At 39.8% G+C, this 20,631-nt stretch overlaps 1 gene segment (V, D, J or C); it reads left to right on the top strand.

The window, feature by feature from the left end:
• The first annotated feature begins 17,209 nt into the window (after positions 1-17,209).
• LOC129149050 (T cell receptor alpha variable 13-2-like) lies at positions 17,210-20,180 on the top strand. The segment is given in 3 exon segments: positions 17,210-17,264; positions 17,424-17,711; positions 20,086-20,180. Coding segments are annotated over 3 exon segments (435 nt in total).
• The last annotated feature ends 451 nt before the right edge of the window (positions 20,181-20,631 follow it).

Below are 20,631 nucleotides of genomic sequence, written 5' to 3' on the forward strand. Positions count from 1 at the left end.
AATAATCTAGCATAGAAGAGCTCAAGATTTACCTGCCTCCTCCCAGTCTTACTCATAAAATGATCAATAATTAGTGGCTCTAGGGAAACATTGTGAAGAAGCAGAGTGTGGATTATTTTTTTTCTACTCTTGTCCTTAACCTTACCACAATTCTAAAAGCTTTTTGACATCATGTTGCACATTTGCACACTTCCTTGCCCTCTTCCTTCGTTTTATCAGTGCTCCACAATCCACAAATCCTCATTCTCTAATATTTCCTCCTTCAATGTCTAACCCCATTGTCTTAGTGCCTTATAGTTTGAATGGTAATGGGTGTTTCATAAGTGACCTTGTATTGTACTCACTCTTATGTTTACACTAGACGCCTGGTGCATGAATTCGTGCATGGGTAGGGTCTGGCTGGCCTGCCTTGATCCTGCTGATCAGGCTGGGCTGGCTGGGGTGAGGGACCAAGGGAAGTTGGCAGGCCGGCCCTGCCCCCTGGTCGAACTCCAGGTCAAGAGGACAATTTGCATATTAGCCTTTTATTAATTAGGATTTGGAAAGCAGATGTGTGCAGTAGAAATCAGAAAAGGAGTGTCTTTAAAATGTTTAAGTTATTAACATTTTGCCATTTTAATGTAAATTTTTACCATTTTAGGTGTACAATTGAGTCATATCAAGTATGCTTACATTGTCGATCAAGAAGCACCACTATCTTATCTCTAGAACTCTATTCATCTTGAAAAACTGAAAATTTCTACTCTTTAAACAGTAACACTTGATTCCCCCTATCCCTCCAGCCCCTGGCACCTACCATTTGAGTTCTCATTCTATGAATTTGACTATTTCAGATGCCTCATAAAAGTGGACTAATGCACTCTTGGTCATATTGTAACTTATTTCATCTAGTATTATATCCTAGTATAATGTTCACCCATGTTGCAGCATGTGTCAGAATTTCTTTCCTTTTTAAGCCTAATATTCCAGGGTATGTATATACCACATTTTGTTTATTCATTCATCTGTTGATGGGCATTTGTGCATTTCTATTGCTTCCAACATTTTGTGGAAAAATATATATGCATATAGCCACACTTAGGGTATAAAGTTTTTTTTTAGAAATTTATACTGGATAATTTGAAGAACTATGGTCTAGGCTGCTTTATTGTAAGAAAGTTTAAAGGAACAGAAGAAGAGAGTGATAACTAGCCATGTAGGAAGTTTCCATTTCCTGTAGATTCACAAAAGTCTGGAAGAGTGTGACACCTTTGCTATAGTGCATTGCTCAATCAAGTGTCTACTTGGTCTAAAAGGAATTGTCAAGACACAACCTAGTGGTCTGCCCCTGAATTGCAGTTTGTGTCCTTGTTTTTTCTTCTCTCTCTCTTTTTTTTTTTTTTGTGTGTGTGACAAAGCCAAACCTGCAATTATTTAATTCTTTGTTGTTAGTTCCTTTTGCATAAATAAAGAACCTGTTAACATACTGTCTTAAGATATTTCAAAGGCTGAATAAATAATTTTTCTACCCTCTAAGCTTTCTCTCAAATTTTCTGTGAAAATAATTAGTGATGAAAAAAACAGGAAACAGATTGTTGCTATCAGAGGAAACTGTATTAAAAACTGCATTCTATGCAATTGGGAACTTTGTCTCATTATTTGTTGAATGGAAGAGTTATATCTTCTTTAATATTTTGTTGTGACAATTTATCAATAATGTATACAAAGAGACTGATAATCAACAGTTGATCAATTAATGAGAGTAGTCTCAGTAGGTACAGAAAAAGCATTTGACAAATCCACCCTCTGTTCCTCATTACAAATTCCAAATGAATCCAGAATCCAAGGCAATTTCTCCAACTTTATAAAAGGCCTCTACAAAAACCTACATCAAATGTCATACTTGATGGTGAAAGACTGAATGCTTCCCCCTAATCTCAAGAATTTTGGCTCATAACTCTTGAATTTAACATTGTACTAGATGTTCTAGCTAGTGCAATAAGGCAAGGGAAAAATATAAAAGATGTATAAAAGACATACAATTCAAAAAGAAAGAAGCTAACCTATCTTAGTTCATAGACATCATAATTGTCCAGTAGACAATCCAATGGTATCTACAAAAATGCTACTAAAACAAACAAGTTAAACAAATTCAAATGTATACCTATCAAATGATCTAGTCATTCCACTCTCAGATATTGACCACAGAGAAATGAAAGCATTTTTTTAAAAAAATTGTATACACAAATGTTCATAGCAACTTTATTTGTAACAACCCCAAACAAGGGCTAATTAAAATGTACATCAATAGGTGAATAAATAAACTAATTGTTTTATCTTTCTGTGATGGAATACTTATTACTCAGCAACAAAATGGAATGAAACATTGATACTCATGAGACCATGGAAGAATTTCAAAATAATTATGCAGAGAGAAAGAAGCTAGACAAAAGAGTACAAATGATTCCATTTATACAAAATTATAAAATATGCAAACTAATATGTGACAGAGATGTTGCCTGAAAACAGGAATAGGTAGTGGGAACAAGGTTGAGGGAAGGATTACAAACAAACATGGGGAAACTCTGGGGGAGATGCGTATGTTCATTATCTTGGTTGTGGTAATGGATTCACAGGTTTCTATAAATGTATAATCTTATAAAATTGTTTACATTAAACAGGTACAATTTGTTTTTATGAAAATCATGCATTTAAAAAGCCATTAAAATAAAAATGTAACAAATATCTCCCCTTAAAGTTGTTTTAAGTTCTCTTGTATGACACAAAATGCAAAATAAATCTCCCATAGGTTCTCATTTGCTTTAAAATACATTTTTTTAAAAAAAATATACGTAACAACTTTCTATATCCATGTGCTGTACTGTTTACTTTCAACCCAACATCTTCTCAACTTATTTTGTTCTTCTCCTTGTATATCAGAATAGAAGCTTGTGGCTGCTTTTTCAAATTCCTTTCAAGCATAGTTTTGTGGCAGGTTCTGACATTATATCTTAGAAGGTGGAGAAGAATTTATGCATCGGGGTCTGAATTTCTTTTTAGAAATTGATTTATTGATTAATGATTGATTTGTGTGTGTGTGTGTGAGAGAGAGAAAGAGAGAAGAGAGAGAGAGAGAGAGAGAGAGAGAGAGAGAGATCAATTTGTTGTTCCACTAATTTATGCATTCATTGGTTAATCCTTGTATGTGGTTGTATGTGGCCTGACGGGTATGAGATCTGCAACCTTAGTTTATCAGGAGGATGCTCTAACTAACTGATTACCAGGCAGGGATGGGCCTGAATTGCTTAAGTCCACATCTGGGAGACTATTCACATGTTCACTCAGATGACTCATGAAGTCCCTTGACCTGAATCTGTGTAGAGAGAATTCCAGGAAACAGCTTGAGCTAAGCTTCCATCTTCATGTCTACAGATAAATGTTTGCAGGGCTTTGCAGAAGATGTGGCTTTCTCTAGAACTTTATCCTAATAACCCTCAGAGGTTTTTTGTTTTGTTTTATAAAATGAACTAGCATTCCCGTTGCAGGAAAAATCCTGCAATAGGGTTTCCTGCTGCACTCTACCCCGTCCCACCTGCTCTCCTCCCTTGTCCCCCGCCCCGCCTTCTCCACCAGCCCCCCTGCTTTTCTCCCTTTTCCGCCAGCCCACCCGCTCTCCTTCCTTCACCCCCAGCCCCGCCTCCGCTCCTCCCTTCTCCTCCCCCCCGCCCGGCTTGCTTGCTTCTCCGAAGCTTTGCTCCCTTCTGCAGCTCTTGGCTTCTTTCTATGCTGTCTTGATATGCAAATTAGCAGCCATCTTTGTTGGGGTAATTTGCATATTCATCCTGATTGGTTGGTGGGCGTGGCTTGGCTGGTGGGCGTGGCTTGGCGTAGCAAAGGTGTGGTCAATTTGCATATTTGTCTATTATTAGGTAGGATGGTCATAAATAGAGAACTAAAAAAGTGCTTGCTTTTGCTGCTGGCATTTCATAAAAGTGACTAGTTCATTTATTGTTTAAAATATGTTTTTATTGACTTCAGAGAGAGGAAGAGAGAAGGAGAAATAGAAACATCTATGAAGGAGAAACATTGATTGACTGCCTCCTGTATACCCCCTAGTGGGTACTGAGCCTGAAACCTGGGCATGTGTCCTGACCGGGGATTGAACAGACGACCTCCTGGTGCATGGGACAAGGCTCAACCAACTGAGCCACACTGCCAGACAAAAATGACTAGTTTTAAAAAACTTGTGTAGTCATAGGGACATTTCCCCATGCTGATCCCAGAGCTTTCTCTCTGGTATTTGAGAACCACTTTGGTCTAGGACAGTTACCACAAATGAAATCTTAGAAATAGGTATCACGCTGACTGCAGCAAAACCACTTGCGGGAGCTGTAAAATTTTCATATTAGTGGGTCTCAGTCCTGGAAATGTTTCATGAAATTAGTGTTGAGATTGATCCCAGAATCTGCCATTTTAAATCACTCACACATTGATTGTATTATCAGCTGTTGTATGAATATCAGCTGGTATATGTTCCACAATTTGATAGCTGATCAAGAGGAGAGTTCTAATTTATGCTCCAGGCTTTTGATACAAATCCTTAGCTCCTGGTTTACCTGTGGGGGAACATTATTTGAATAAAGTTCAAGTCCACAGAATGTGGCAGATAGATGGTAGAAAACATTTTTTAAAATTTAGTTTATTTTTATTGTTGACAATATTACAGATGTCCTCCAATTCCCACCCTCCTTAGTCCCCCTCCTCTAAGCCCTCACCTCAACCCAGGCCTTCCCCACACTATTGTCTGTGTCTGTTGGTTATGCAAATATGTACAAAAGTTCTTTGGTTAATCTCTTCCCATCTCCCTGCTCCCCTACCCCCCTCAGAAATATGTTAGCTTGTACCATAAATCCATGCTTCTGGGCCTGTTTTGTTAGTCAGTTTATTATGCTCATTAGACTCCACATATAAGTGAGATCATATGATATGTGTGTTTCTCTGACTGGCTTATTTCATTCAGCATAATATTCTCCAGCTCCATCCATGCTGTCACAAAGGGTAAGAAATCCTTTTTCTTATGGCTTCATAGTATTCCATGGTGTAAATATATCACAAGTTTTTTATCCACTTATCCACTGATCGGCACTTGGGCTGTTTGCAAATTTTAGCTATCTTATATCATAAAAGCCTAATATGCAAATCGGCGGAATGGTGGAACAACCAATCGACAAGGGGCGGGGCTGGCAAGCGGACAGCGCCAGGACAGCAAAGGCGGGTGCCAGTGAGCAGAGGGAGTGGATGGTGATCAGGGGGCGGCAGTGACTGGTGGTGGCAGGGTGATGGGGGGGTGGGGCTGGCCACTCTCTGTTCCTCGCCTACCGGTCACCTCCCACAGAGGGAGGCCATCAGCAGCAGGTGGCAGTGGCGGGGCGATAAGGGGTGGGGCTGGCCTCTTGCTGGCCGGCGCCACCCCTTGATTGGCCTGCTGGTCACCTCCCATGGATGGAGGCCAGACTGTGGCTTAGGCCTGCTCCTCCAGGCCTGAGTCATCAGTTGGACATCCCTCAAGGGCTCCTGGACTAGGAGAGGGCACACGCCGGCCTGAGGGACCCTCCAAGTGCACAAATTTTTGTTCACTGGGACTCTAGTTGTAAATAATGTTTCTGTGAACATAGGGGTGCATACAGTGATGGGCAACCTTTTGAGCTTGGTGTGTCAAACTTCGCCAAAAAACTGAGCAAATTCTTTAATTTTATTGAAGAGCTTCAAGCTCAAGGTGACAGAGTTCTCTTTTATTTTTTTCCTCAGGACGAACCCATGGCGACTCGAAGACCCAGACAAAAGGCCAAGTGACTCTCTCAGAAGGGGCTCCCCTGACTGTGAATTGCTCCTATGAAACCACACAGTACCCGCTCTTTTCTGGTATGTTCAGTATCCCGGAGAAGGTCCACAGCTCCTCCTGAAAGCCACAAGGGTCAATGAGAATGGTAGCAGCAAAGGATTTGTAGCCACATACCAAAAACAACCAAATGCCTTCCACTTGGAGAAAGCCTCAGTCCGCCAGTCAGATTCTGCCATGTACTACTGTGCGCTGGGTGACACAGTGACAGACACTGCAGGGGGAGCTGAGCACAAACTCTGAGCAAGGAGCCTGGCTGCTGAGTGTCTGTGACGGTTTGATCACTGTTATGCATTTTATTATAAAATATCAAATACAAAGTACATTTAATAAAAATTTCCAATATTTTATGCACATTAATAGAGTTGTTAGGATAATTAGACTTCCATATGTACAGGGATATCTAAGACAAAGGAAGGCTTTTACTTAGGAAACAATGCACTAAAACCTGGAAATAAAAATAATAAATTATTTAAATGTTTAATATATATTATACTTATTGGCATGGCTCTACATTTCTTTTTATGATACAGTTAATATAATAGGATATTAAAAATGGCCCTCCTAATAAATAAATGTGAGGTTTATAAGCAAGACAGTTAAAGCCTGCCTTGATTCAACTTTTTACTAAGTCCTTGAGCACAAAATTATTACACACAGTTTTTTTTCAGTGTTTTTTATTGATTTCAGAGAGGAAGGGAAAAGGAGAGATAGATATAAACATCAATGATGAGAATCATTAATCAGCTGCCTCCTGCACATCCCCTACTGGAGATCAAGTCCACAGCCCGGGACTGGGATAGAATATGGGACTTTTCAGTCTGCAGGCAGATGCTCTATCCACTGAGCCAAAATGGCTAGGGCAGTAGTCAGCAAACTCATTAGTCAACAGAGCCAAATATCAACAGTACAATAATTGAAATTTCTTTTGAGAGCCAAATTTTTTAAATTAAAACTTCTTCTAACACCACTTCTTCAAAATAGACTCGCCCAGGCAGTGGTATTTTGTGGAAGAGCCACACTCAAGGGGCCCAAGAGCTGCATGTGGCTCGGGAGCCGCAGTTTGCAGACCATGGGGCTAGGGCAACACACAGTTTTCATGATGAGCATTTCCCATCTTCTTTTAATGTGTTTTTAGAGGTTTAGAAATGAACTTTTAGAAATAATTCATAAAAGATTCTGAATTGTAAAAGAATGAAGGTTGAGGGACAACTGATAAAAACGTAAAAGTTGTTAGTAACAGTTGACTTTCTTATGCTCTGCTATATAAGGTATAGAATTATCTTAATTTTAGTTTCATCCCTTTCTATAAATCTAAGTTTCTCCTTAATGCTTCATCTCTGACAGTTTTCCTTCCTATCTGAATATTAATTTTTGAACCTCTGTCTTTCTTCTTAGATCTTACCTTGTAGGAGTTAACTTAATCCCCTAACTCAGTGTTCTCGTGGAGCCCCCTTAGACTGTCCCTTCCGCAGTGCTGACCTTCCTTTGGGATATCTCTTTGGTGGGTGTGGTGGATTCAGTGGGTGGGGCTTCAGTCTTTGTGCTCAGGGCAGCAGGAAGAATCCCATCCTATGTGCTCAGCTTTCTTGGTTGTTTTCTTTTAGGATTTTCTCTTAAGTGATATATATCAAGATTTAAAAAATTTGATTCAATCAAATAATTGCGTTTTATATATGTTTTGATTTCTGATATATTTGGACTTATTTCTAATATTTTGGTTTTGCTCTACATGCTCTTGGTGTTTTCTTTTTATCTGTCTTCTGTGGCATTGAAAATTTTTTTTCTCTCTGCTGCTGTGAAAAATGTGAGATGTTTTTTCTCCAGTACCCTTAAATTATTTGTGTGTGTGTGTGTGTGTGTGTGTGTGTGTGTGTGTGTTATTCTATAATATTTTCCCCTGCTATATCTCACTTCTTGTCCTTCAGAGGACTTTTTCTCTTGCTAATTTAGGATCTTTAGAATGACCTCAGAGGCTGGTTGAATAAATGACATACTAGTAGCATTTTAGGATAATAATTTCAGATAAAGTTTATCAAATCATCCCATAAATTATAGTTCCAATGCAAATTAGGAAGAATAAAATAGAAAAACATCCAGCATGATAATCAGAACAGTATTCACTCCATTCTCCATCAGAGCATTTGTCCCTGATCTTCGCTCTGCCTGGAGTGATTTTCACTTACTATCCTCATAGCCTGTTCCTTCACTCTTCCTAGTCTTTGTTCCTAAAGAAACATGCATGCATGTGAATGAAGATGAATGTTCAAAAAGGTTTGTTGTATTTTATAGATTAAAAAAACAACGTATTAACTGTTTGTTCATAGGAGAAGGACTATATGGACAGTAGTATATCCATAGTATGGGATATAATTCAGCAGAAGGACCTATGTGTGTTAACATAAGACTTAAATTTATTATTGAGTTTATAAAACAAGTTACAAATAGGCACAATGTGTCTATTTGTATTGCAATAAGGTATAAATGAAATACTCCACTATACATATTCCATTGATTTAAACCTATAGTACAAAACCCCCAAACCACCTACTGCAAATTGATCAGGATGAAGAAAGAATTGGAGGAATAAGTGATGGAAGAGTGCAAATTTGGAGCAGTATTCAAAGGGGATTTTAGTCTACATGCAATGTTTTATTACTTTTAATAACTCATATGTTCATGAATTCTTCCTATTGTTAAAATTAATAAATAGTCATTGTCATATAAACATTTATTCATATTCTTTTTTTTAAAATATATTTTATTGATTTTTTACAGAGAGGAAGAGAGATGGATAGAAAGTTAGAAACATCGATGATGGAGTAACATCGATCAGCTGCCTCTTGCACAACCCCTACCGGGGATGTGCCCGCAACCAAGGTACATGCCCTTGACCGGAATCGAACCCGGGACCTTTCAGTCCGCAGGCCGACGCTCTATCCACTGAGCCAAACTGGTCTCGGCTATTCATATTCTTTATTCTTCTCACCAATAAAGGAGAAAAGAAGAAAATGACATCTTCTTCAGATTTTGTTCAATCACCCCCAAGTATAAGCAGTTTTCTTCCTCTGGGATCATGTAAGTTTTAGTTTTCACTCCTCTCAGGCTCCTACTCTGACTGTATTATAGTTATGTATATTTTTGTCTTCCCCAGTAGCCCGTAAATTAGTATGTCTCTTTTGTGTATTCTTAAGATTTAGTGATTTACCTCATTTACACTAAAACTTCAATAAATTTTTATGTATTTACTGCAACTGAAGGTAAATAAATCAATAAATAGCACAAGATGAGATTTATCAAATTATTTTAAGACTAGAGGCCCGGTGCACAAAATTCGTGCACGGAGAGGGGGTTGTCCCTCAGCCCAGCCTGTACCCTCTCCAATATGGGACATCCCTCTCACAATCCAGGACTGCTGGCTCCCAACTGCATGCCTGCCTGCCTTCCTGATTGCCCCTAACTACTTCTGCCTGCCAGCCTGTTTTCCCCCAACTTCCCTCCTCTGCTGGCCTGGTCACCCCTAACTGCCCTCTCCTGCAGGGTTGATCACCTCCAACTGCCCTCCCTTGCAGGCCGGGTGCCTCCCAACTGCCCTATCCTGCAGGGTTGATCACCTCCAACTGCCCTCCCTTGCAGGCCGGGTGCCTCCCAACTGCCCTCTCCTGCTGGCCATCTTGTGGTGGCCATCTTGTGTCCACATGGGGGCAGGATCTTTGACCACATGGGGGCAGCTATATTGTGTGTTGCAGTGATGATCAATCTGCATATTACTCTTTTATTAGATAGGATAGAGGCCTGGTACAGGGGTGGGGGCCAGCAGGTTTGCCCTGAAGGGCATCCCGGATCAGGTGGGGGTTCCCTTGGGGTGTGGGGCGGCCTGAGCGAGGGGCCTGTGGTGGTTTGTAGGCTGGCCACGCCCCCTGGCAACCCAAGCGAGGCCCTGGTATCTGGGATTTATTTACCTTCTACAATTGAAACTTTGTAGCCTGGAGCGGAGCCAAGCCTGGGGCTCCCTCCGAGGCAGGCAGCCATTTGTGTTGGGGTTATAATTGAAACTTTGTTGCCTTAAGCGGGTGGGCACGGCCAGGGTGTGCGGAAAGCTTTGCTTTCCCTGTTGCTGGTGGCAACCCTGGCCTGCTCTCTCAAGCTCCATTCTGCCGCCATTTGTTTGAATTTGTTTACCTTCTATAATTGAAACTTTGTAGCTCGAGTGGAGGCTTAGGCCTGGCAAGGGCAGGTGGAAAGCTTGGCTTCCTCTGTTACCTAGGAAACCTTGCTCTCTGTGGCTGTAGCCATCTTGGTTTGGGTTAATTTGCATACTCGCTCTGATTGGATGGTGGGCATGGCTTATGGGCTTGGCTTGTGGGTGTGTCAGAGGTATGGTCAATTTGAATATTTGTCTATTATTAGATAGCATAATTATTTTCATGAAATGACACTTTAAAAGTAGAAGTTGGTTCCTTTTTATTCTATTTATTGGGGTAACATCCTATACAATAAAAGTGTAGTATGCAAATTATCCCCTTGACTGGGAATTCATCTGGGAGTTTGACCAGGGGGTGGTGCAAGCTGGGGGAAGGGAGGGAGGCCCCAGCGGTGGCAGGTGGCCAGGGGAAGGGAGGATACCTGGCCGGCAACCAGCAGCTGCTAGGGACCCTACCACTGCACGAATTTTGTGCACTGGGCCTCTAGTTGTTTAATAAGACCATGTAGGTGAATTTGGTTCATTTTTAATCTCCATTCAACCTTGGCAGTCACTTTGTTTTCTAACAATCTGCATTTAGTTAACCAGTAAGCAGAGGGAATGGGGCTGGAGTTGTGTGACTGCTGAGTTAGCTGTTCTAAAGTCCTCTTTATTGATGACTTTGGCCCACTAGGGGGCAAGGTAGGCTCAACAGAAGATGACTTTCTTATGGTTCTGAGGGTTGAGCAGTTAAGTAAGGAAAGCAATAGCATGTGAACAAGTCAAAGTGTAGACAGCAAAAATGAGGAGATAGTTAACAGTGTTTGTGTAGAGTTCACCTCAGTTTTTTGGCTCTGCCACGCTATGCAAATTTCAGAAAGCTGGAGTTAATACTCTAAAAATCTACTGTGAGAATGATTCTCTGAGCAGAGGTACAGGAGTAAGACTATTACTGGTCATTGTGAGCATGGAAGCTCAACAGTAAACATCACCATAACCTGTTTCAGTTTTTTAATTGTTATGACTAAACTTCCAAAATCTACTACCCATAAATTATGCCCATACTCGAAAGAACGTACTTTTTAATATATCTCTGTGAAAGTAGAAGGAATAAAAATAAAGGGAAAAGAAGAAAACATAAGGAAAATAAGGAACAAAAATAGAAGAAAAGAGAGAGGACACTATTTAAAATAGACCAGTAAAATGTGGTTGGATCAGAATCAGCTATATGGGTCAGCAGGGTGCCCATGAGTTGGACAGGAGAAGGGGAGAGGTGGAAATTAAGTCAAAGTGGAAATTATATACAAATTCTATTTTCATCAAGAAGATTTTGTTGGAGATATTTTCTCTGCAGATGGTGATTGTTTGTCCTGGCTTCTAGACCTATCCTGATTTCAAGAAAATCATTTACTTCTGCAATACACAATACATACTATCCTATCGTTCTCCTTTATCAGAATTTTCATGTAACTGAATTCAAAATGTTCTCTGTCAAACTATGCAATTTAGGAACTGGGTCATTCTTCCTAGGATTCTTCAAGTTTCTAATAATCCATTGAAACACTGATAATGTAGGAACACCATCTACCCTTCCTCATACACTATGCCACAAACTTCTTATATAATGTGTTTTAAGAAAAATCACCAGCTTATACTTTCATCTGTCGGAAGCATTGACTGCTACAGTCCTGCACTGTTTGTATTCACAATTTTGGAGAGATGACTGTGCCATCTCACTGGGCCAATGGTGGGTGGAGTTTGCTGTTAAGATGAATGACAGAGCTGAGATGTGATTGGTCCTCAGAGAAATGGTGAAACATACTGAGTGTAGCAACAAAATTTGCCTTGGTCCAGGACTCTACTCCCTCCAGAGCAGGGGCAAAGGCACCACAGCACCTTGGCAAGAAGTCATGGAGAGACACCTGGGGGTTCTGCTGGGGCTTCTGTGGGCCCAGGTTTGCTGTGAGTTGGGGTGTCCCAGATGGGGAGCTGGGGAGTGTTCCACAGCTGACGGGGGGAGGGGAGAGGCAGAAATAGGAGGGCGAAGGGGGAGCTGTCACAGAGCTCCTACTTTGGTGTTTCTTGGGATATTGTACAGGTTTGAAAAGTACATCTATCACCTCCATTGACCTCATATATGTTTGCTTTTCTCTTTCCAAGCAGGGGTGAGAGGGATGAAGGTGGAGCAGAGTCCTTCAGTCCTGAGCCTCCAGGAGGGAACCAACTCTACTCTGAGGTGCACCTTTTCTACCACAGTGCTCAGTATGCAGTGGTTCCGACAGAATCCCAGGGGAGGCCTCATCAGTCTATTTAAATTAGCTTCAGGAACGATGCACAATGGAAGGTTAAGCTCTACACTGCATTCTAAGGACCTGTACAGTACCCTGAACATCACAGCCTCCCAAATGGAGGACTCAGCCATCTACCTCTGTGCACAGCACAGTGCTGCCAGGTGATCTGCAGCCTGTATCCAAACTGCAGCTGGGCCTGCAGCCCGACCCCTTCCACGAGCAGGCATGTTGCCCCTCTTTAGGCTTTGCACATCTTTGGGTTTTCAAATTTATGTTTTAGCATATTTTTTCCCTAAAATTAGACTCTTCAGTACTATCATTTCATTTGATTTCCTGCCCTTTTTCTTCCCAGAAATATCTTTCTAGTTAAAAAGATTTAATGTGCAACAATGAAAACAATTGATAAAGATACCAACATCCAATGTCCTCCTAAAATAGATCCCCTTGCAGGTAGTACATATATAACACATAAATTACTCTACTGGAAAAGGTTTGGAAAAATATGATGTCATCAAGAAGTAGAAAGAAATGACTCGTTTTTTTTTTTTTGTTTTTTTTGTTTTTTGTTTTTTTTTAGATGACAGATTTTTCTTTCAAGGAAAAAGAAAGGAGCCTATGTAATAGTTTTTAATGTTTATATTAGGCTTATCGACTCTTGAAAAGAACAAATATAAGAAAAATAATTTGTTTGAAGATCAGGAACTCAATTTAGATTATCACATATATTATCTATTTCAGTACTGATAACACCTTGTAAATAAGTACTCTTTGTCCTTTCATGCCTGAATACAGTGAGGGTTGTAGAGCACAAATGAATTGTATGAACTCACAATATTGCTAAATTAGTGAAGTTTGGGTGACCTGAGACTTATATCCTGAGCTACCTGGTATGGAACACTGTTTTGCATCACCTAATTGAAAAGATTTCTATTGATACATTTGTACAACATGTTTACATACATCACTAACAAAAATATCCATTTAGGTAATTTCTATTTTAAAAAATTAAATTTACTGGGGTAACATTGATTAATACAATTATAAAAGTTTTAGGTGTACAATTCTATTATACATTGTCTGTATATTGTATTGCATGTTCACCACCCAGACTCTAGTCTCCTTCTGTCACAATATATTTGACCCCCTTTACCCTGCTCATCTTCCCCCCAATCTCCTTCCCTTCTGGTAACCACCATTCTGTTGTCTGTGTCTATAAGTTTGTTTATTTGTTTTCTTTATTCATTTGTTGCTTTCTGTTTTATGTCCCACATATAAATAAAGTTATGGTTTTTGTCCTTTTCCATCTGACATTTTCACTTAACATGACACTCTAAACATCATCCATGTTATTGCAAAAAGCAATATTTTATCCTTTTTATGGCTGAGTAGTATTCCATTTTATCTATGTACCATTACTTCTTTATCCAATCATCTGTTGAAGGACATTTAGGTTGTTTCCATGTCTTGTGAGTAATGCTGAAATGATATAGGGGTACAGTACCGTATGATTTCATTCATTAGATTTCACCATGTGGAATCTAATGAACAAAATGAACTAACAAGCAAAATAGAGACAGAATCATAGAGAGAGACTATATTGAAAGCTGTGGGAGGGAACTGGCGGGCTGGTTTGGGGTGGAGGAATTGAGCAAAAAAGAAAAAAGTGAAAAAAAAAAGCACTCATGGACATGGACAACAGTGTAGTGATTATGGGGGAGGGGAAATAGGGAAAGATAGAGGATGGTATGGGTGGGATAAATGGTGATGAACAGAGACTTGGGGTGGTGAACACACAATACAGAGTACAGATGATGAGTGGTGGAACTGCGTACCTGAAACTTGTTTAATTTTGTTAGCCGGTGTCACCCCAATATATTCAAATAAAGGAAAAAAATAGCTCCTACTGAGGAAGACTATAAAAATGATATAAAAATTTTAGAGCTTCAAGAATGCTTAAATATCTGCTGGCCCAATCTTATTTTACAAAGACAAAGACATAATTCAAGATGCAAATATGAAACAATTATTAAATGAGTTGGGAGTAGAAAGAAATTAGATGATCTCACTTCCTCTTTAGCATTCTTTATTCTGCTACCATCTTGCAGGACCACATTTTTTAGCAAAGAGAAGCTGTGTAATGCAAGCCCAGCTACTTAGATCTCTGCAGTCTGTGTGTGGGAAAACATGGTCAATCATTTGAAAATTGGTATAGAGAATTCCAATTTGTGTAGCTGTTTGATAACTTGGGCAGGAAAGGAGACTAAGGCTGAGCCATCGTTACTGTATCAGTAACCAGTCCACCACTCACTGGCTTCTGTAAGAGGAAGCTAAAGGTGATGGTGTCATCTTCAACACACAGATGTATTTCTAAGGACTTCCCTGGAAGTAGCAAATATATTCATTATCCCAAGTGGACATTCGCTGAAGGCAGGATATGAGTATAACAAGAATAAATCAACTCCAATTATTGTCAGCCAAAACAATAATTGGAGTTGGAGATCTCATTCAGCTTGAAGTCCATGGAGATGCTAGATAAAGGCTTTCCAGGTCAACACGTTAACAATAAGTAAAACAATATCCTATGAAGTAATCATGAAACTGTGAATATTGCCCAAGGGATGGCTGTATCTGTGCTATGATTAATACAAGAAACACACAGGTTTTCATATGAATGGTCACTTTTGCACCATTTCATTTAGTTCTGTATGCCATACTTCAAAAGGGCAAATATTGACCTAAGTATCTGTCTCTAAAAAGAGGAAAATATGCCCAAAGAAGTGTTGAGAAATCATATTGCAGGGCAATGAGTGAGAGAATGGAAGATCTTCAAAACCAGGAAGTTTTATCTACATAAAAACATACATTATGTATATTCACTTATATTTATACTAGAGGCCTGGTGCATGAAATTCATGCACGGGTAGGGTCCCTAAGTGGGGTGATCTGTGGGGCGACCGGTTGGGTGATAGGGGGGCCCCCCTCACACCTGCCTTGGCCTGGCACTGCCCGCTCACTGGCCCTGCCCCCTACCACCGGTCACTGTCTGTGGGGTGACCTGCGGGGTGATCAGGGCCTCTGCTCGCACCTGCCTTGGCCTGGTGGCGCCCGCTCACCTGCTCCACCTTCCTGCTATGGTCCTGCTTTCCTCGGTTCCCATTAGAGCCAGCATTGCCTCTACTGCTGCTCACTGCCAGTATTGTGTCACTGATGCCCACCATGTTCCACGCTGCCCCCTGCTGGTCAGCGCACATCTAACTCCTGGTGGGTCAAACTCCTGCCTGTGGCGACAATTTGCATATTAGTCTTTTATTATGTAGGATATTGATCTTATATTCTTCACCACAGCTGTCTTTATAAATCTTTAAAGGTTTGAGATTTGGAAGAAAGATCTGATTTATTTGTAATTCCAGAGGAACAGAGAGTTAAAATCACAGGAAAGGAGCTCCACTTCTGGAAATGAGGTATTCTTGGTTTTCCAGGGACCATTTCTCATGACCAGTTCTTTAGGTCAACTTTCTGTTTGTTCCTTAGTAGACACAGGCGACATTAACTTTCCACTAGATTTATTTTCACTGAAGTAATTCATAAAGTTTCAAGAAAATAAAGTGGACAAGAAGGGGTTTTGGCAGAGAAAGATAATTCTGGAAGTTCACAGGACTGAGGGATGTTATCAATGACTTGGGGAAAGAACATTGTATTGGAGTTTGGAAATAAAGTGATAGGTTATGGAATTTGAGCCAGCAATGGCCAGGGAAGTAGGAGTATATGCTAGAAGAGTGGGCCTATACTTCAGAAAAAATTCTATTAAAGATATGAGTCAGTAATTGCGTTTTAGGATATACAACCAGTTTTGATATGAGAAAATGAAGCCACTTCAAGAATAGACATACATGTGTTTGTATTTTCTGAATCTGCATCCTGATGTTTTCTCAGATGCTGTATTCTTTTAATATTTTGAAGAATATAAACCATAGCATTGGAAAATATTTCTTAAAGCATGTCAGATTTCTCATTGCAAATCAACCCAATGAATGGGTCAAATTGTTTCCTATGGTTGAAATGTAATAATCCATGGAAGATATCCCCCTGCTCCCTTATCATTTAGATTAAATGTTTTACTTTTCATCACGGTCATTATTGATGGAAGATGCCTCATTTTGACTGTTGATACTGTCAGTTCTCTGGGAATAGCAAGGTCAGAGGCAAGACCAGCTTAGAGGAACAGCGTGAGCAAGTAGGCACTTGAAATATCGAGTGATCTCCTCCCTTGTACTCTGCTGTTTGACTTACATGTTCTTTTTTAAAAGAGTTTTTATTCATAACAGAAAATAGTGATGACAGATTTAGCTAAAAAGGAATGTTTTATATTTTCTTTGTTGAAGAGACTGCTTCCCTGATTTCAAACATGTAAACCCAGGCCATCGTTGAACAAATACCAGCAGCATCTGCCTCTTTACAACATATTAACAATGACTCAGTAGCGTGCAGGGATAGAAATCTTGATCTCTACATTCTTACTTAATCTCTGGTCTAAAAGCTAATTTTTTTCACTTATAGCTGACTTTGCATGTCTGAGTCTCTCATAGGAAACAGGGTAAGAACATTTAACAGCAAGTTCAGTAGTTGTGAATGTAACCACAAGGTGGCAGTGCACCTCTGCTGATGCAGGACATGTGGAGGGTGCATTTGAGTGGATTCTGAATGATGGGCTTTGGCAGAAGCACAGTCTTTTTCTTACTGGCTGGGTAGGATGTGAGCAGGCCCTCTGACTGTCAGAGGAAAGGAGGGGTGACTTGACAATAGCAGTAGCTCCCCTGGCTGTGATCGCAGGTCCACAGTTGACCCTGAGTGGGAAGAACGATGAAGACGTCCACTGGAGCTTTGTTCATGTTCCTGTGGCTGCAGCTGGACTGTGAGTTGAGGGTTTATGGGAAACAATATATTAGTGGGTATTCTGTAGAAGCAACACTGGCTTTATTCAGGTTTCCTTAGTTACTGTGGAAAAAGAAAATGATGAAGTTTAATGATCTGGTTACTCTTCTTCTTTCTCTGACTCTTTCTTTCTGCACAGGGGTCAGCCATGGAGAGAAAGTGGATCAGCATTCTTCCACCCTGAGTGTCCAGGAGGGAAACACCGCTGTTATCACCTGTTCTTATTCCGACAGTGGTTCAGACTACTTTCCTTGGTATAAGCAAGAACCTGGAAAAGGTCCCCAGTTCATTATAGACATTCGTTCAAATAAGGACAAAAACCCAGTTGAAAGGCTCACTGCTTTCTTGAATAAGACGGCCAAACATCTCTCCCTGCACATCGCAGCCACCCACCCTGGAGACTCAGCCGTCTACTTCTGTGCAGCGGGTACACATTGCTTCCCAGGCACCTGCATCCTGTACACAAACCTGCGAGTGAGGCAGTCCCCTCTGCCTGGGACAGACCTTCATCCACAGCATTTGTCTTATTGCTTATTTGCAAATGGAAAATAATGTGTTGGTATAAAAACACTTAAAAAGAGGTCAGTTTCAAGGTGACCCAGAAAGGGTTAGAACATATGGTTGGGTGATTGTTGCATAATGGATTCTTGAAGTGAGTTAGTAATGTTTAATTTTGAAACTTAGGCTTTAAAGATGACTTTATATTTGCTATTCAATCTCCTGTCCGATAAAAAACCCCTTAGCATCAATATCACAATCTTTATTATGATTGGGCTTTTAAATGTTGTGTTTTGAAAACAGCATTTGTTATTTTTTTCTGATTATAAATTATTACATTCCAATTATAGAAAATATGTATAATGCAAAAATGAGAAATTGATAATTATGTAAGCAGATAGCATTGCTAACAGTTAAATTACATTTCCATCCATTTTTAGTGTAATTAGAATCATGATTTTTTCATTGAATTGTATATCTTGAATTGAGCATTTCCATTTCATCAAGCCTTCTCCTGCAACACCTGCTATTTAATAGTTCTATGAGAAATTTTAGTAAATTACAGATTTATATTAATTTTCTTCTACATTTGTGGCAAAAATGTGGCAGTTTTTTCTATGTGTTTTGTCCACTTTATTTTAAAAATATGTGACACGTTTTTTCAGAGTCCATTGGTGGTATGTACTATGTGTGTGTTTGAGGAAATCAGGATAGGACATGATTTTAGAAAGTGAGCTTCTGATTAAACACAAAGCAATTCTCTTTTACCAAATTCTGTACATTTTTGTTTACACATATACTCTCATAGAATTTAAAAGATTGAGTTGTATATTATTCACTGCTATAGCCTCAGTACTCAGCATTAACTTTCCCACATAGTTGATAATTAGTATATGTTTGTTAAAGATAGAAAGGTGAGTTTTAATTTAAGCTTTGTGATAGAATTAAATTTACATATTGATTTGTGAGGATCAAGACTCCTAATGTGTGTATTTGATTATGTCATTATTTAAGAACATATAGTTTCTTTCTATTTATACTACATGTCTTTCTCAATAAAACTCTGTTATTTTAAGACAATTAAATCTATTCTTAGACTTGTAATTTTTTGCTTCCATTATGATTCAAATATTTCTTTCTGGGCTATATAGGAAAATATTTATAAGTATTTATTAGTTACCTACTATTATTAGTGGAGTGCACAAAGGCATTAGATGAATGGATAATTTACAGATAGCTTGTGACAAATCTCCTTGCCTCATCTTCATGTTTCAACTGAATAAACATTACTAACCGCAACCTTTTTTTAAAGTTACTTCTTTTAATGTTATGGATGAATAAATGGAATGAAAAATGTTGCATTAATCATTAATTTCCCAATTATCCTACAGGTGGTCCTGGGTAGGTGATTTTTGAGATCTTTTATATTCTTCCTAAATAATTGGTGTCAGGTGTGGTGAGATAATTACTCTTGGTTGAGTGATGGTTGTCAGTTATTAGTTAATTGTTTTTTTTTCTTATAAGGAAATGCATCACATTAAACTAGATACATAACATGGGAACAAGAAAGGCCAGTATTGTAGCCCAACACCTCAATGACTTTCATTATCTCCTCACTGTAACCACTAGCTCCAGTACAGTAAAAGCAAGGTGCCTGTTGATTGGTCCATTTCCTGGAAGACAGGGAGAGGGATGGCTTTTATTTATTGGTTTATTCTTCCTAAACCAAGTCAGAAGTGAGGGAGAGAGGGCACAATTACTATGCACTTAACTGCTTTATCACCTATACATGGGAATTGTTTAATGAAATAATAAATCTGCTGGTCAGAGATGCAGAGTCAGTACATACTTAGACTCATTCAAACATTAAACCTTCATTGCAGTATTGGTTTCCTCCCTTTTCTGGACAATTCACTACAAACATTATGACCTTTTTTCCATCCTGCAAAATCAGACTGTGTGTTGACAGCTTCCCTATTGCTTGCAGGGTGGTGCTGACTGCTCAAATTTGTTTGGTTTCACCCAGTCCCGCAGAGTGGGACCCTTTCTGAGACTACAAACTAGCCATCTGTAGAGGCTGACTCTTGTTGCCCTCCTGTGTGCACTGGTAGCTGTCCACCAAGGGGAATGGTGTTTGGGTGAGGCATTGAGCATTGGGGGTGCTTGTGGACCAGTAGTGGGAATCTGCAGGCAAGGTGTCCCCAGCATCTCGTGAGCAGATTCCTGATGTCGTCTGTCTGTGCTGCAGTTAATAGGATCTGTGCCCCTTTAATGCCCACTGAGAGCCCTGGATGCTGTTCTAGGTGCTTCCCACTTCCCAGCTGGACAGCACACCTCAGTATATGGATGGGGCAAGAATCTCTTTGATGAGGCGAGTCTCTTTGGCAGCTTCCCCTAAAGTTGGGAGAGCCAGGGGCTCACTCACAAACTTTCACTGTCCGCTATGGAAAAATCAAGGCCCAGAAGATTTCTATTGGCACTGCACTATGCTGCACAGGGGAAGGCATGACTAGGGAAAAATGAAATCAGTCCTCTTACCCTTTAACATGCTACCAATCTCAGACATTTTTGTTCTCACAATGTGCTTCTCACACAGTGTAACTTCTGTGCTAGATTCCTGAACTTCTCCTCAGGCACGCTATTTAGTGTTTAATTATGAAAATGATTTATTTTGGGGGGGAGAGGGGGAGAGATGGTAGAAAAATTCCCATTTAACTATTTTGATCTTAATATTTAAAACAAAATTTAAATCCTTACCCAGGATATTTTTTTATTGATTTTAGAGAGAGCGAGAGATAGTTAGATAGGGAGAAACATAGATGTAAGAGAGAAACATCAACCGGTTGCCT

This window comes from Eptesicus fuscus, chromosome 5, assembly GCF_027574615.1.
Source record: "Eptesicus fuscus isolate TK198812 chromosome 5, DD_ASM_mEF_20220401, whole genome shotgun sequence".
NCBI lineage: Eukaryota > Metazoa > Chordata > Mammalia > Chiroptera > Vespertilionidae > Eptesicus > Eptesicus fuscus.